The sequence below is a fragment of the Rana temporaria genome, chromosome 3, assembly GCF_905171775.1.
Source record: "Rana temporaria chromosome 3, aRanTem1.1, whole genome shotgun sequence".
NCBI classification, from domain to species: Eukaryota; Metazoa; Chordata; class Amphibia; order Anura; family Ranidae; genus Rana; species Rana temporaria.
In genome coordinates, this window is record NC_053491.1 from 140,339,225 (window position 1) to 140,356,077 (window position 16,853).

The window sequence follows — 16,853 nt, forward strand, 5'->3', positions numbered from 1 at the left end:
TGCCCCCAAACGGTGCTTTAAGCAATTTTTAGATCCAATCCAAGCTTTAAAAACAGCAGGACCCTGGACATTGAAAGTACGCCCGTGGACGTCACTCCATCCCTTCGCACCAAGAGAGGTGCGACGGTAGATCCTCCGGAAGAAGACTACGGTGCCCTGTTGAGATGACCGAGTCAGACAGACCCTGGTCACCTAAAGTCTGGCTTCCAATAACCATGTTAAGCAAGTCAGTGACTGTACAACAGGAGGAAGTATGGGACCTTGAGACAGGAACCTCCTGCCCTGGCAATGGCCAGGGTGCCTCCGCTACCAGGCGCCCGATATCAGCGTACCAAGGACGCCGAGATTAATCTGGAGCGATTAGAATCATCGGGATCTCCTCAGCATCCACTCTGTGGAGCGGCCAAGGAAGCAACTACCATGGAGGAATGGCAAAAAATCACCGATACAGACAACACAGGGCCACCAGCGCGACTGACGCGTCTGTACAAGATCACTAGACCTGGCCACTAACTGACACCCTTGCGGCGGAGACAAGCTGCCAGGAGATCCATGCCATGTGAGGCTCACCTCCTGCAAGGGAGCCGAAACACCCCAAGCACAAAGACCAGTCGCCCTGGTCCAGCATCTGGCGACTCCAGTAGTCTGCCTGCCGGCATACCTGATGGTAGACTGAAGCCACGGCCGTGGCGTTGTCCGGCTGAAACCAGATTGGTCGACCACAAGGAGAAGCATAGCCTGATCGCCTAAAATAGTAGGACAATGAACAGTAGACAGCACCTGGTATTCCCAGGCGGTCTTCCACCAGGCACTAGCCAGGCCCGACCCTGGGTAGCTACCGAGACCAGACACATTCAAGGAGGTGTGGTCATAGGTCCACGCAAGTCCAGCGACTCAGGGCCGACTGGACCCCCCGGTTTTGTGAACCTCCAGGTTCACAACCCGTGAGCTGGCATTCATCGTAAACACCGACCACTGGAAGGAAGGAACAACTTCCCGGACCGAAGAGTCGGGAATCTCTGTCACCAACTCAGAGAGACTCTGACTAGGTGGCGCACAGGAATCTAATGATTTCAGAGACAAGAGATTTTTACCACCTGGACAGTAGTTCCACTGGAAAACCAGGGTGTGGAACTGGGCATACAGTACCACCTTGAAGGAGGCTACCCACAGACCCTGAACCAGCAGGCGCCCGGAGAGAAGACCGATTGCGTGATGCCAATACCTTCTCCGCAGACTGAAGAGTCTGCAATTTCTCCAGGGGAAGAAGGACCTTTGCCACTGAGGAGTCTGGATCAACACTAGATACTCCTACGCTGAGTCGGAACCTAGCATGCCCATAATTTGAACCCTGGGTCGCACACATGTAGGGCAGGCTTGCTGCCACTGAGCTACACTTTCTGGCCTAAACGTTTAACATCCACCCGAATCTTCGGAGGGTCTGAATGGGAATAACCCATCCACTAGGTCGGAGACAGAAGCTGCTCTCAGAAGAAAGTCGTCAAAGTAGCCAATGAGGCAAAGCCTCGCTGTCCCAACAAAATTCAAATAAGTGCGAGCTCCTAGCTGAAAACCCATGGTGCTGACGCCAGATCAAAAGGGAGGGCCACAGGCTGACAGAGACCCTTCTCTCATCACGAAGCACAGAAAAAAACACTGTGACATGTGCAAAACGGGACATGCATGTATGCGTCCCTGATGTCCGAGGACGTCAGGACATCCCCCGGATGAAGCGCAGCTACCACCGAACAAATGGATTCCATGCGGAACTACCCGACGTTCACAAAGGTATTTAGGGCCTGAGGCCCATAGAAAACCCCAAAACTCTCGTCCTGCAGGAAAGGTAAAATTACCTTGCAGCTTAGCAAATCCCACACTGCCCAAGGCAGACCGACGTGCCGGGAGGGGAAGACACAAGGACAGAACTTTGTTCTGTGGATAGGAGGAAACCCTATCTAGTACTCCGAAGAGACCACCTCGCAGACCCACTAGTCGGAGAGCAGGGAGGTTTCACTGAATTGTGAACCTGCAAGCCGCCCCTCCCACCTAGAGACAGGGAGGGAAGGCTATATACATTGGCAGGATTTGGGTGCCGGCGTGATCGGCTTATGCACCCAGGGACAGATTAGTCCCCCAGCTGGGCCTTTGACGGCCTGGGAGGGTTGCCCCTAAATAATACACACACATAGTGTGTATGTATATTATGTAGGTGTATGCACACATGTCTTTGGAGGAAACCGGAGTACCCGGAGGAAACCCACACAGACACAGGGAGCGACAATGCAAGCTCCAGGCAGATTGGCGTCAGTGTGCAGATTCGAACCAATGACTCTTTTGCTGCCAAGTAATGGAGTTAAGCACTACACCACCGTTTGCATAAAACCATTCTGAAACAGACGCCCAGGATAACAAGGGCGCAGCATTCAATGAAGCATCACAGACCTATATGAGATGAGGCCCTGGACCAGCTGGTCCGCTAGGCTAATAACCTCAGGAGAGAGTCGGTGCTCCTCCACTGTCTGGTGCAAAATGCTCACTCTGTGAGTTGTATACAGCACTAGGGGTCAGGACTACTCCAAGATGGCCGCCGAGCGTTCAGAACGCGGCCACAGGAAAAAGGCCAGCACAATGTAAGCTGCGCAATAGCGTGGCTACGACAAAATGGGCGCCAATGGGAGTTTTCAATGTAATTGAAAAATCTCCCAAAAAATAGCGCCAGCGACCACTGAGACCCCAGTGTAGTGGCCACAATAGGCCGCAAGCCAGACCCCAGCATGGTAAACATGGAACGGGTCAGTACTTCGGATCTTCTATCAGTCAGATCCAGACAAGTAGGGGTTCCCGCCCGGCGGTGAGGGACTACAAAAGCCCTTAGTGGCTTTTCTCATTCCGCATCTCAGAAATTATCAAAGAAGGGCACAGAAGGAAAAACCTACACAGCGGTCTGATTTGTGTGATCCAAAAAAGACCGAGCCCTCAGCGGAAACCCAGCTGCACTATGCAGCTTAGGAGAGTCCCTTGCAGCAGTAAAAAGCGCACCCATAAATGCCTTATTCTGCCTTTTTTTTTTTTTTTTTTTTTTTTTTAAACTAGGTACCTAGTCCATGGCTCCATAACAGAGCATTCCCCAGGGGATAACGGGGGAAGGGGGCACTCTTTTACCGCCCGCCCGCAGTCCACCCCCACCCTGGCACAAACTGTGTCCAGGACTAACAATAAAAACTCTGTGGGAATCACAGGTGCCAACACCTGCTGCCACCACCAGCATGTGGGGAAGGACCCAGATACTGACTCCAATATTTACATATAGTGTTTATTATAATATGCACACCTGTCCATACAAATAGACAAAAGCTCCTAGAGCCCTATTCAGGGCCTCTCACCCACTTGCTGCGCTGACCAGGTGTAACCAGGGGACTAGGAGGAGACTGCACAGCGCTGCCTGTGAGGAAAAGAACCGTGAGGTAACTTTTGCAGGGACCTGTGTTTAAACAGGAAAAGCCTCATAGGGCTGTTTTATTTAAGGACAAGTCACAGATACAGCATAAAAAGCAAAACCATTACAGGTGTCACCAATCAGTCAGCGTCTGCTGAAGTATAATCATAAACATCTGTGCTCATCACAGGGCTTTTTACCTCACAGGAAAGCCCAATACAAAAAAGAAAAAACACAGGCCAGATAACAGTCCCCTCAGGAAGGCCCCCTCCCCCCTGACAGCGGCAATGTTAGCAATGCAGCAAGGGAAAGGAGCAGGGAAGTAAGGGGAAGGGACCCCCGAACCCCAGGAATGCCCAGCTGTACCAACCCACCGAAGCAGGAGGGACTGTACTTACCCGTCCGAGCGAGGACTCGCTGACGCATTCCTGACAGACCTACAACCGCAATGGAGGTAGCTGTCGGCCCGGTCCACTGTGATTGAGGCAACACCACAGCTCAGTCATATGTGGACCTCGGAGCAAAGCTCACCGGCCACCTCAGGAGTCATGAGGTATGGCGTGGCAGACCAAGCCTCTTTGCAAAGGTGTGCCCACGCTTGCTGGTCGGACTGAGTAGACTACAAGGATCTATAATATCCAGCCTGTCTCTCAGCCAACAGTTGAAAGAAGATTCTTCAAGAAAAAGTAAAGTAAAATAAAATAAAATTTCTCCTCAGGGCGCTGGGCCCAAAGGGAGCCATACGTCCTTCTCCTTTGCTAGGCAGAACGAAACTGAGGCTGCAAGCTGCAGTGAGGAGGGTTATGTCTGGAGGGACCGCCCCCTGGGCGGGGCTGTTCAACTCTGTTAATGTAACATGTATTTAACTATTTAACATGTTTCTGCCTAGTCCTCTCCTGTAAACAGGGAACATAACCCACTTGTCAAGATTTAAGGAGCTGTGTCCGTCCATGGACGATAAGAGAAATATTGAATGCTGCCGCACCCCCCCGAGCCCCTGTTATACTTACCTGACCCCTTGAAATTCCCACGCGGTCCCGATATCCTCTTGGCCGCTCAGCCTGGACGCTGATTGGCTAGAGCGGATGGATTAAGAGCAGCGCAGCCATTGGCTGGCGCTGCTATCACATCCAGTGACGCGGCACGCCGAGGGGCGGGGCCGAGTGATACAGTGAGCGGCTATTGCCGCTCGCTGTATCACGGTTGCGCGCCCGCAATTACTGACCACCATGCGAGCTCTGCGACTGTAGTGAGTAATTGCGGGGAAAACCAGAGAAAGCCGCCGAGGAACCCCAGAAGACGTGGATCGGAGCCACTCTGTGCAAAACGAACTGCACAGTGGAGGTAGGTATAACATGTTTGTTATTTTAAATTAAACATTTTTTTTCCTTTACCGACACTTTAAGGGCAGTCAAATCATGTGTCTCCTACCTGCCTATTAAGGCCAGTAAATCAATCATAGTGTAGTCAGCAGCCTTGATTTTGGAATGCACACAGTGCTAGAAAGGCCAGCTAAAGATATATGCAAGCACTACGCGTGTGACATAGTAGTGCCTACTCACAGGGTACAGTGAATACATGTCACAGAATTGAAGGAAGTAAATGTGGGGATCTCTAAAAAAGTAAATTTACAAATTGCAAGATCCTTTGGATTAATAGGAGTAGGCTAAAAATGTTTTACATACAATGTGGAAAAGAGTATAGGACTTATATATAAGTTTGGTCACAGGTACACTTTAGAGTGGTAGTAACCCAAAAAAAAAAAAAAAGAAGAAGCTCCCGTTTCTTTAAAGCATGATCTATACATACATAGTGCTTGTGCTGTGTAATTTGTCCCATTTTATGTTGTAAAATACCCCCTATGTGTACTGACCACAGTAATCATGGCTGCTGATGCATGATACTGTGGTCAGTTTACATCCCGCCGCCATCACACTGTGTGGGTCAGTCTCTCCCTTTTCCTGCCTGTCAGCTCAGTAGTCTATGTAGCGAGAGCCAAGCTTTTTTTTTAGAAAAAAAAAAAAAACATCCTTTATTACTACTTCCATTTTAAAGAAGGGGATCTTTTTAATGAAGGATCCAAATAAAAAAGAAAAATTAATATACTGCAACCCCAAGAAGAGAATTTTTACCAAATTATTTTGTTCACTGTATGTATCATGGGTGTTTTGTTAAAAAAGCGTCTATAGATTTGAAGTGGTTGTATAGTTTTTTTTTTAACTATTACCTACAGGTAAGCACATTATGCTTTTTACTTTACAGGTGCCAGGAAAAAAATAAATACATTTTTTTGCCTATACAACCGCTTTAAGGCTTTCATTACTACAAACTTCCCCACATAGGACATATTGCAATTGCTCTTCTTCATCTCTATGACCCCATTCACACCTTGGCGTTTTGTAGCTCGAAGCTCCGGATGCTCAACTAGCAAAACCCTATCATTTCAATGGACCCTGCTCACATCTGATCGTTTTGCCACCTGTAGGAAAACATCTGTCGCTCAAAAAAAGTACATGAGCTTTTCAGATTGGAGCGTTTTTGATCCCATAGACTTCAATGAGAGCGCCTGAAAAAAAGCACGCCATGAGCGTTTTTACAAAACATTTTGTCATTTGTTTTCTGGCCAAACTGCAGCTCTCCATCACTAAATCTTCATTTTGATTCTATATTTTTCTTTAGTAATAAATATTTTCTGACTAGTGGTACATCTATTCATCTCATAATTTGGTCTGGCTAACTCTCCTTTGCCTCCCATCTCACATGCACTACACCTCCCCCATCAGTATACGTGCTTACAATCATACTCCATGCACCATACGTTACCAGTGATCTGCCAATTCAAGAAACACTGCTTTCCAGGGATTGCAGGATTGTGTTATTTACAGTAAATGCATTGTACACTTTCAAATGTTTTTGTTGTTTTAACTAGGTGTAGTTATTTTCTCTGTGTTTGTTGGTCTTATCTAATAATGATGGGTTCATATATTGTGGCTGCAGTTTATAGTGTCATGGCTAATCGATTCCCCTATGTCCATAAATAATCCTTTACTTCTTGTTTGGGGTTACACAGTGTTCATTGCATGTCTAGCCATTTCCTCGGTGTTGCATCACAAATGTGGGAGTGCTAATCTGATGAAAACATCTCTCTTCCAGCATGTGTGAGCGCTCTGTTAATTGTTCTGCCTGTTGGTGTCTGATCTAATTACTATTTAGCTCTCACCTGCAGAGTACTAGACTAGAGACCCAGGGATTGTGGCATATGCAATTTCTTCACAAGAAATGTCAGTTCTCAGACTACAGACAGAGGTTGTGCATTACCTGTGCAGTGCCATACCGCATGCCTCATGTTTAAACACGAACAGAAATTTCCGACACAAGAATTTGAAGATTTACGCCACTATAGGCTGTGCAACAAATGACACCATGAAAACACAAGGTGCAGGTAGGAAGGTTTATAATCTTAGACTTTTCAGAATATGTGCTTTACTGAAGTACGGGTTTACAATTACACGCAGGTTGCAAATATAATTTACATTTAAAAAACACAATGAGATGGGCCTTATCCTTATGAAATAAAGGCTTAAAATACTAATTGTGTGCAAGGTTTATTTACTTACCGCAATGTGACTGGAATACTTGGGGCTTCACTACCTGATTGCAGACATTACATACTACTAGATAGAAATCATCATGAGCTGGGTAATGTCCAAATAAGTGCATGTCTAGGAAAAGAAAAGAAAATGGAATTAATAAAAGTATATTCACAGATGTTATACATCTATTGTTTCTACCAAAATGGTTATCATAAAGCTGTGCACTTACAAGAAATAGGAGCAATTTCCACGCTTTCTCCCAAACCATTTACAGATATATGTTTTTAATTTGATAGAGATTTACACACACACACACACACACACACACACACACACACACACACACAGCGGGTACAATAATTATTGAACACATCACCATTTTTTTTAGGTAAATATATTTCTAAAAGGTGCTATTGACATAACATTTTCACCACGTCAGTAATGCAATCCATACATACAAAGAAACCAAAACAAATAAGTTTAGAAATTAAGTTAAAGAGGAAGTAAACCTAAAAAAACGTAAAAAAAACCTGCATGAGAAAGGCATAATGAGCTAGTATGCATAGCATACTAGCTCATTATGAATGACTTACCTCACATCGAAGCCCCCAAAACGCTCCTCGCTCCCCTCTGCTGCCATGTTGCCTACGAGTCCCCTCCGTGTATCGCACGATCCCCACGCATGCGCGAGTTTCCGGCATTATCCCCTTGATAAAACCGACACGCCGTAGACATCGGTGCAGTCCTTTCTGCAAATATCTCCTTAACCGTGTAGGTTAAGGAGATATTTCTTGCACCTACAGGTGAACCTTAATCTAGACTTACCTGTAGGTGCAAGTGGTCAGAGAGGGTTTACAACCACTTTAATTGTGTAATAAAATGTATTGACATAAGAAAAAAAGTATTCAACACATGAATAAAGAAGGTGCAAAAAGGTATGAAAAGCCAAGACACCAGCTGACATTTATTAGCAATTAGAAAGCAATCCTGCCCCTTGTCATTGCAAATATCAGCTGGTTCAGTCTCAACCGACAGCCTATGAAAAAAAAAAAAAAAAAGGTGTCTCATTACCAAGGTGTCACACAAGAAATATCTCATGGTGGGTAAAAGCAAAGCGCTCTCTCAAGACCTTCACAACCTTATTGTTGCAAAACCTACTGATGGCATTGGTTACAAAAGGATTTCTAAACTTCTGAATGTTTCAGTGAGCACTGTTGGGGCTATAATTTAGAGGTGAAAGGAACATAATTTCACCATAAACTGGCCATGACCAGGTGCTTCCCACAAGATTTCTGACAGAGGAGTGAAAATAATTATCAGAAGAGTTGTTCAAGAGCCAAGGACCACTTGCGAAGAGCTTTCAGAAAGACCTGGAATTAGCAGGTACAAATTGTTTCAAAGAAAACAATAAGAAATGCACTCAACAACCATGGCCTGTATGCATGCTTACTACGCAAGACTCCATTGCTGAAGAAAAAGCATGTTGAAGCTCATTAAAAAAAAAAGTTTGTTGCACAACATTTAGACAAGCCTGTGAAATACTAGGAGAATATAGTCTGGACAGATGAGACCAAAATGTAACTCTTTGGATGCCATTATACACACACCATGTTTAGAGATCAAATGGCACTGCACCTCATCCCAAAAACACCCCAATACCAACAGAGAAGTTTGGAAGTGGGAACATCAAGGTCTGGGGCCGTTTTTGAGCATACAGTACTGGCAAACTTCATATCATTGAAGGAAGAATGAATGGAAAAATGTACCAAGACATTCTTGATATAAATCTGCTGCCATCTACCAGGATGATGAAGATGAAACAAGGGTGGACATTTCAGCAAGACAAGGATCCCAAACACAAAGCCAAGGAAACTCTCAAATTGGTTTCAAAGAAAGAAAATAAAGCTGCTAGAACTGATTTTTTTTTTTTTTTTTTTTTAACAACTGTGTTATACTTACCTGCCCTGTTCAATAGAATTGTATAGAATGGCCCTGAACCTCCTCTTCTAGGGTCCCTCACAATACTGGCTCCTCCTCTTCTTTTTGGTGTGCCATCATTGGAAGTTGGTTCCAATTGTGGTATACATGTGGACTCGAGCCCGGATCACGTTATCTGCGTCCATAGCCACAGACAGCGCTTCTCCCCCCCCCCCCCCCCGCCGGTCACAGGATTTCACCGACAGCAGCAGAAGCCAATGGCCCCCACTGCCTCAGCAAAACCGGTGAGACCTGGTACAGAGCTGGATTGGGAGAGGGTTAAGGTAAGTAAAAGGGGGGGCGAGGGGGGTGATACAAGTAGTGCAACGTTTTTACTTTAATGCATCGACTGCATGAAGGTAAAACATGTTTGGCTTTAGAACCACTTTAATTTGACACCTTTGCAGGATTGTCTACAGGTAACTCTGAAAGGAACACCCGACTCACAAATGTAAAGATTTTCATCCAAAAGCACCCAAGACCCCCCCCCTCTCTCTCATACACTCAGTAATTCTACACGTTTCTTGCTTGTAATTGGCAGAATACCTACTGCAGGATTATTGCTGCAGTACTAAAACATTTCTCATGGCCACCAATCAGATTCAAAGCTACCTTAAAAAAACCCGAATATAAATTGGTGAGGCAGGAATTACAGATACAAAGTTACACAACCCAAGCTCCATGGCCTCCCAATGACTCTGAGGTGAATTCTGAAATCTGTATGCATGTAAATACACCAGACGCAGCTTTTATTGAATTAAACTACAAAACAAATAAATATAACAGCTTACCAATTCTAAGATGTGTTGGCTGCATTTGTTTTAATTATGTAGGCATTTTCCTTTTATTTTCACCTATTGCTCTGACCAGTAAGTTTGCACACTACTTTTTTTCAGCGCACACCACTGCAACATAATGATGTAAACCACGCACACCAAAGACCAGACATTTTGCCTGGTCATGCGGTGGGACTGCCCTGGAATAGCCACTCAATTCAGTCCCATCGCATTTGGCGTGAATACAACCCAAGACAAAAAGTGTGTTAGGCCCCTTTCACATGTACGGATCCCGTGAGGATCCGTATATGTCTCATCCGCTTGGGGATTGCTCAGGGATTGGGTATGGTAAAACCACAACTCAACCCACCTGATTTAAACCCATTATTGCCGTGCAATGCACGCGATTGCAACATGGTAGTGCGGCAATTAGAGGTTTATGTCAGGTGTGAGGAGGCGACACTGTGCCCCGTGATCTTTGACTTCTCCCATGTTGTTCGGGGAGATTTACACCCCTTTAAGGTTGCCTACCCCTGCTCTGAACTCAAGCATTGTCCCATAACACACTGCCACAATTGTACAGCTCAACAATAGAAGAGGTTCAAATTTGAGCACATCATCCCTTAGCATCCTGCCCTAGGACAATAGAATAAATGCATCAAATGTACGAACACCGATTAACCAATATCCTTACCACATACATTTTCCCCTTCTGTAAAACAGATGGGGTAAATAAAAATCTATCGTTATGTCCTTTGGAACCACTAGTGTAGTAAGAACAAGGTCTTTGGAGCGGCATTTACATCAATAATGCCGACATCAAATAGCAGAAAAATCGCACCACAACGTACTGAGTTTACACCACAATAATCAATATTTTTAATTATATATATCAGCCATCTTGTTAAAAAGTTAATGCTTTTTTTAAACACTGAAGAAGCATGCATGTCATTAAAAAGGTGTTGCATGAAATATTAGGTTTTGTCCTCAAAGTTTTTTTTGTAAAAGAATGTCCTACCCCTCAATAGAAACAGAAAAAAAAAAAAAAACACAACTTGAACTGTATCTGAGCACACTGTCACCTATACAAAGATGTAATCGTTCATACCCTAAATCAGTGTTTCTCAACTCCAGTCCTCAAGGCGCCCCAACAGGTCATGTTTTCAGGCTTTCCATTATTTTGCAAAGGGGATTTAATCAGTTTCACTGCCTTAGTAATTACCACAGCCATTTCATCTGAGAGAAATACTGAAAACATGACCTGTTGGTGCGCCTTGAGGACTGGAGTTGAGAAACCCTGCCCTAAATAACGCCAACCAAGGAAACTAAATGCAGCAAAAAACAGCGCTGATCATATGCTTGCAAACTGGTATTTCTGGCACTTTTCAGGTCACATGCCCGCTACAAGACACAATGTATGTATGTATGGTTAAAGCTTTGTTACCCCCAAAAAAATCCTGTTCCCTTAAAGCATGTCATACAGCACAGTGCTTGTGCCGTGTCATTTGGCCCCCTGTACCCTGTGTCACCTGAAATACCTGGCTGATCCTGCCTGGTTATGACCTCCCCCCTGTAAACTGACCACAGTTTATCATGGCTGTTGAGCCCTGACACTGTGGTCGGTTTACGTGCCTCCGCCATCCGCAGCCCTGCTCTGTCCTCTCTCACCCTCCCCTTCCAGCCCCTTGCCACAGTGCCACTCTGCTCCCTGCCCCTTCCTTCCTGCTGCTATCATAATTGTAATAGAATCATACACTCCTCTATGTGTTTTATATAAAAAAATATAATAAAAGTGCAGATTTCAACCTCATTTCACAGCGCCTCCCGGTGCTCACGTGACATCTCGGCTCTCTGCTCCCCGGCTAACATCAGTGGGAGTTCTCAGTCCCTCCCACTCTAGTTGTCAGCCCGGGAGAGGAGAGCGAGCAGACACACACACACACACACACACACACACACACACGTCATTATTAAACACAGGGGATTATATGTTTATAAACAAGTGGCTTTACACCCACTTTAAAAACTTGCCCAAACTTGGCAGATTAGGGCCACCTGAGATAACTTCTCAGAAATAGCCAATCTGCAACAATGAGCCCCTATTAACAACACCAGAGCCAAGTGTTTTTCAGGTGATTTGGAACCATTTATTGCACATTTCTGTGTGCACAGATGTGCATTTTTGCACGAGTATACAAGCTTTTCTGGGACACAAAAGGAGGAAGAGAACTGAAAACAGTTGTTCAGCTGCAAAAAAAAACACTTACGTTGGGCATTTGAAGCAGAGTTTCACCCAAAAGTGGAATGTGTCTCTTCCCCCCCCCCCTCTGGTGCCACATTTGCCACCTTTCAGGGGAGAGCGCATACCTGTCATTGACAGGTACCCTATCCCCACTTCTGGGGGACCGGGCCACGTCACATTACATCAGCTGCTCGGCATCCGCCTCCTTCCCCCGCTGCCGGGCCAGTAGGAGAGTGCAGCGGTGCCTTGCGCAAGCGCAGTAGTGACTCGGCGTGAAGCCGTAATGCTGCACCACTAACGGCGGTGGCAGCACCCGACAGCTGATGGAAACATCGGCTGCTGGCTTTTAATTTTTGCAGGGGTGGGCAGACCTTTGCTTTAAAGGAGTCTATTGAGCCAAAAACGTGCAACACAGCTCCATAAAAAAAAAAAATGTGTACCTTTTTGTGCTTTGAGTTTCAAGCAACTGAGCCTAGAGATGTGAGGAGACCAAATATATATATATATATATATATATATATATTATATATATATATGATTTTTGATGTTGAGCACTGCTGCGTGTAGGAAAATGCGAAAAAATGTGCAATACAATCCTCAGGTGTAAAGGGACTAGAGAGTCAAGTCTGACTGATATGACGAGTCTGGAAGGGATCCAAGAGCCCACATCACTAAAAAAAAACACAACAGAACAACCATATGATCGTCAGAAATGTGTCAATATAACAATCACTTCCTCCAATCTTGTAGAATGCTGTCCAAATTGATAGCATGTGGGAAAGGTTAAGGAAACCCACATTAATACTGGAGACCTAAGATGACATCTCTATGCAGTCACACACATAGATCTGCAGGATACGAATAAAAGTACATAAATTGCAAGATGCAAAATCATATATACATGAAGCTCAGAATCGGATCCCACCTGACATTTCGTTTAAAGTGAAATTCAACCCAAAAATAGAACTTCCGCTTTTCAGACCCCAATACCACCCCCCTCCCGGTGTCACATTTGGCACCTTTCGGGGGGGGGGGGGGGGGATGCTGGTCCAATACATGCATTTGCTCCCACTTCTGGCGATAGATCGCCGCAAATTCTGCGGCGATCTACGCCATGTCCGACCCCTCCTTCATCCCCTCCTGCTGTCTTCTGGAAGACACACAGGTCCTAGAAGCCAGCAGGGACCAGTGAGGAGGCACATGCGCAGTAGGGAACCAGGCTGTGAAGGCGGAAGGCTTCACCTCCCGATTCCCTTACTGAAGATGCCGGCACCTGCACCTGGGACCCGAGGGACAGAGCAGCTTCGGGTGAGGACATTGCGGGCACCCTGGACAGGGCTGCAGTATAAAAGTCATCAGCTGCAGTATATGTAGCTGCTGACTTTTATTTTATTTATTTTTTGGCGGAACTCCGCTTTAATGAATGCTTGGCTGCCAGCTCTGGTCATAATGACATTATTACTTCCAATTGGCTCTCAGCCGTCGGCCTGAACACAGTGACCCATTAATGCTCTTGAACAAGAATTAAATTCCGGGAAACAATGTGGTCCCTCAGAAACCAAATAAGCTTGGAGATCTTGAACGATTATTGGATAAAGGAGGAAAATACAAGTACTGATATCAGTAACCTGGACGCTGCAGATACAACTTACTAGGCATAATAGTGTTACCTCACACCTACTCAAGGCCAGCGAAAAAGTTTACTTTCCTTCCAAAACTGAATCAAACACCCTATGGATGACAGCAATGTCTTATGACTGGGGTTAAACAATAGCACACAAAAAATTCTCCTGCGCTCTGGTGTTTTTCTGCTATAGGGCAACGTGATCCAATTTCAGTGTAATGTCTATGATCTTGCAGCCCTCCTCAGAATCATGGGAATTCATAAAGCTATAAAAGAAAAGAAAAAGGAGGGCGCACCGACCTAGTGCATTACCACTTAAAGGGATTTTATTAAATAAAAACATTAGTCATGCTCACAAAAGGAGGTAAAAGACAGCGCTTATCAGACAATGGAACTGATGCACAGTATCGCCCAACGAACACGGTGACAGCACAGATCAGATGGCATCAAACCAACATTTTGGCTTACGCGTTTCAGAGGCGAATCTCTTTCATCAGAGCCTCGGTGGTCTGTAGTTGCCTCTAAAAACTACAGGAGGCTAGCCCAAACTGGTGGAGAAAGGGCAAAGGAAGAAACCCAGAAGAGCTGCAATATACATAGGAAAAAGTACTTTGAGACCTTCTTATATTATAAAGGATCACAAGAAATGTGGGGAGTCCTATACAAGGGGTGTGTGGATTGGCACTTGAAATCACAGTCACTGGATTACTTTTGCATTAGGAGTCACCTGAAATTGGCACAGAACATTTGAATGTTCAAAGCATATGGACAGACACAAAGAGTGGACACTTTGGGGTTATTTACTAAAACTAAAAGTTGCAAAATCTGGTGTAGCTCTGCATAGAAACCAATCGGCTTCCAGTTTTTTTTGGTCAAAGCTTAATTGAACAAACTGAAGTTAGAAGCCGATTGGCTACCTTGCAAAGTTGCACCAGCGTATACTTTCAACTGGTTTTAAATGCAGTACAACCACTTTTACCAATATTAATGCTTAACTGTAGGTGCTGAAAACATCTCCTAAACCTGCACGGTTTAGGAGAGATTTACAATGTACGAGTGTGCCGATCGGTGCATGCACACTTTATAAAGGGCAAGATCGTGCCATTTCTAAAGGAATAATGCCGTGACTGGCGGCTCCCGCCAGTCACAGAGCCGGAGTTCGCGGCCCCGGAAGGAAGAGCGGTGAAGATGGACGCTTCGTGCCAGAGGGGACAGAGGTAACATCGCAGGCTTCGGTTTCAGGTAAGTGACACATAATGGGCTACTATGCGATGCACCACTCGCAATTGAAAATTTGCCGTACTGGCCCACTGTACACTGCCCTACTGATTTATACACTCCGCATCTGCCCCTCCCCCCCCCATCCTCTGCCGTGCTGGCCCCCTGTATACTGCCTTGCAAACTGCTGGCCCCTTTGTACACTGCCTTACTGACCTTGCATCCTCTGCCCCACAGACTTTTTACTGCACTCCCACAGACAGGCTAGATCTGGCCCTGATACAACCACATTTTCAAAAAAGTAAAAACAGGAAAAAAAAAGGTAAAATAAAACTGATGGCAGCAACCTGTCTCAAAAAAAAGTTTGTAGCATTGTAGCATCCCCTCTTCTTGTAACACTCTGTAAATGTCATTGAGCTGAGGAGACTAGTTCCTGGAGTTTTTTGGGGGGGTTTTTTTCTGTTCTTGCCTGGTATAAGATTCTAACTGCTCAACAATCCTGGGTCGTCTTTGTTGTATTTTTTATTTCAAGATGTGCCAAGTATTTCCAACTGATGAAAGGTCTGGACTGCAGGCAGACCAGTTAAGCAAGTGGACTCTTCTAATATGAAGCCATGCTGTTGTCATAGATGCAGCATGCGATTTAGCATTGTCCTGCTGGGATATGCAAGGCCTTTCTTGAAAAAACACATTGTCTGGATGGGAGCATATGCTGCTCCAAAACCTGAATATATCTTTTGGCGTTCATGGTGCCTTTCCACATGTGCAAGCTGCAGAATGCATACAATCCGTCCTTTGGATATAAACAGGATGATGGAAGTATCAACACAGGTGGAGCCTATGCCAATTCTCATCACGTTAGTTCCCATGTGATCTGCAAACCGTTTTATCCTAGTCTGTTTGGACTTCTGCTACCTCAATAAACCATCACGGTTTTATACTATGTTGGCGTTGTTGTTCTCCTTTCTTTTATCGTACTTGGGAGCGAGAAACAGAGCAGCCACAGGTGCTTCCATCATCCTGTTTATATCCAAAAGACGAAACATACATTACACTCATCCACGCTTTACTAGGCTTATTTAACGTGGAGTCTAGTCATCTGGTAAGGGCACAGCCTTTTTTTCCCTTTCACGGTGGAAAGTTGCACTTTTGGTGTACAACCTTTTTTTATCACGGAGACACAAATATTTAAGAACTTTATGTTGGATTTCCTCATGGATTTGAACATATTTTAGATTTTCTCATGGAGCTAGCACTGTTTATTTAATTTGCATTTTATTTTTTTACTTGTCCTGACTCTCCCGTAGTCCAAGGGAGGGGGCGAGCACGACACTCCACACCAGGGAGAAAGCCTCACATTACTGTGTGGAGTTACAGAAGAACAGGAAGTGAGGATTTCTCTCTCTCTCTATATATATATATCTATATCTATATCTATGTTCTAAGGGGTTAGCTCGGTAGCGGGGTGTGTGACCCCCTGGATGGGTTCACCACAAACTGAATTTATACAGACAGGCAGTCGAAGACGGTTGAAAACAACGATTTTGGTTTATTCTTCCATCTTGCTGGAAACAAGTGCAAGCATCCAAACAGCATAAACAAAATCAAACATAAAATAAACCCTGGCCACTTGGGGCGTCTATCTTCACCACACAGGAACCTATCTATGGAGTCTGGCAGCGCCTAGTGCTGGGCAGACACTGCTGTCATACAGCAGAAAAACAATAGTCTTTTGATTTTTTATCACACAGAAAAATCAATCACCTCCTCAGAAGACTTTCAGTACACTGCTCTCCTTACTCACAAAGCCTCAGGATGCAGCAATTCAGTGGTAATCCTCTGGATTACTTATAGAGGCCTTAATTGCCTCATTCTGAACAGCTGAAGTTTTCCAACGCCCTTAGACCTTTTCTGGCTACTTTTGCAGCCGACGCCTAATATCAATTGGTGTATTGTCTAAACAAGGCAGAAATGTATGTCCAGTCTG

General features: G+C 45.0%; 1 protein-coding gene across 2 annotated transcripts in view; it reads right to left on the minus strand.

Moving 5' to 3' along the window:
• The window catches only part of ATXN7L1 (ataxin 7 like 1), a 174,181-nt gene that overhangs the window by 112,982 nt on the left and 44,346 nt on the right, over positions 1 to 16,853 (minus strand). For both annotated transcript variants that reach the window (XM_040343523.1, XM_040343522.1), the window contains exon 3: positions 7,054 to 7,158. In XM_040343523.1, the coding sequence (XP_040199457.1) occupies positions 7,054 to 7,158 (105 nt within the window). The remainder of the gene's footprint in view (positions 1 to 7,053; positions 7,159 to 16,853) is intronic.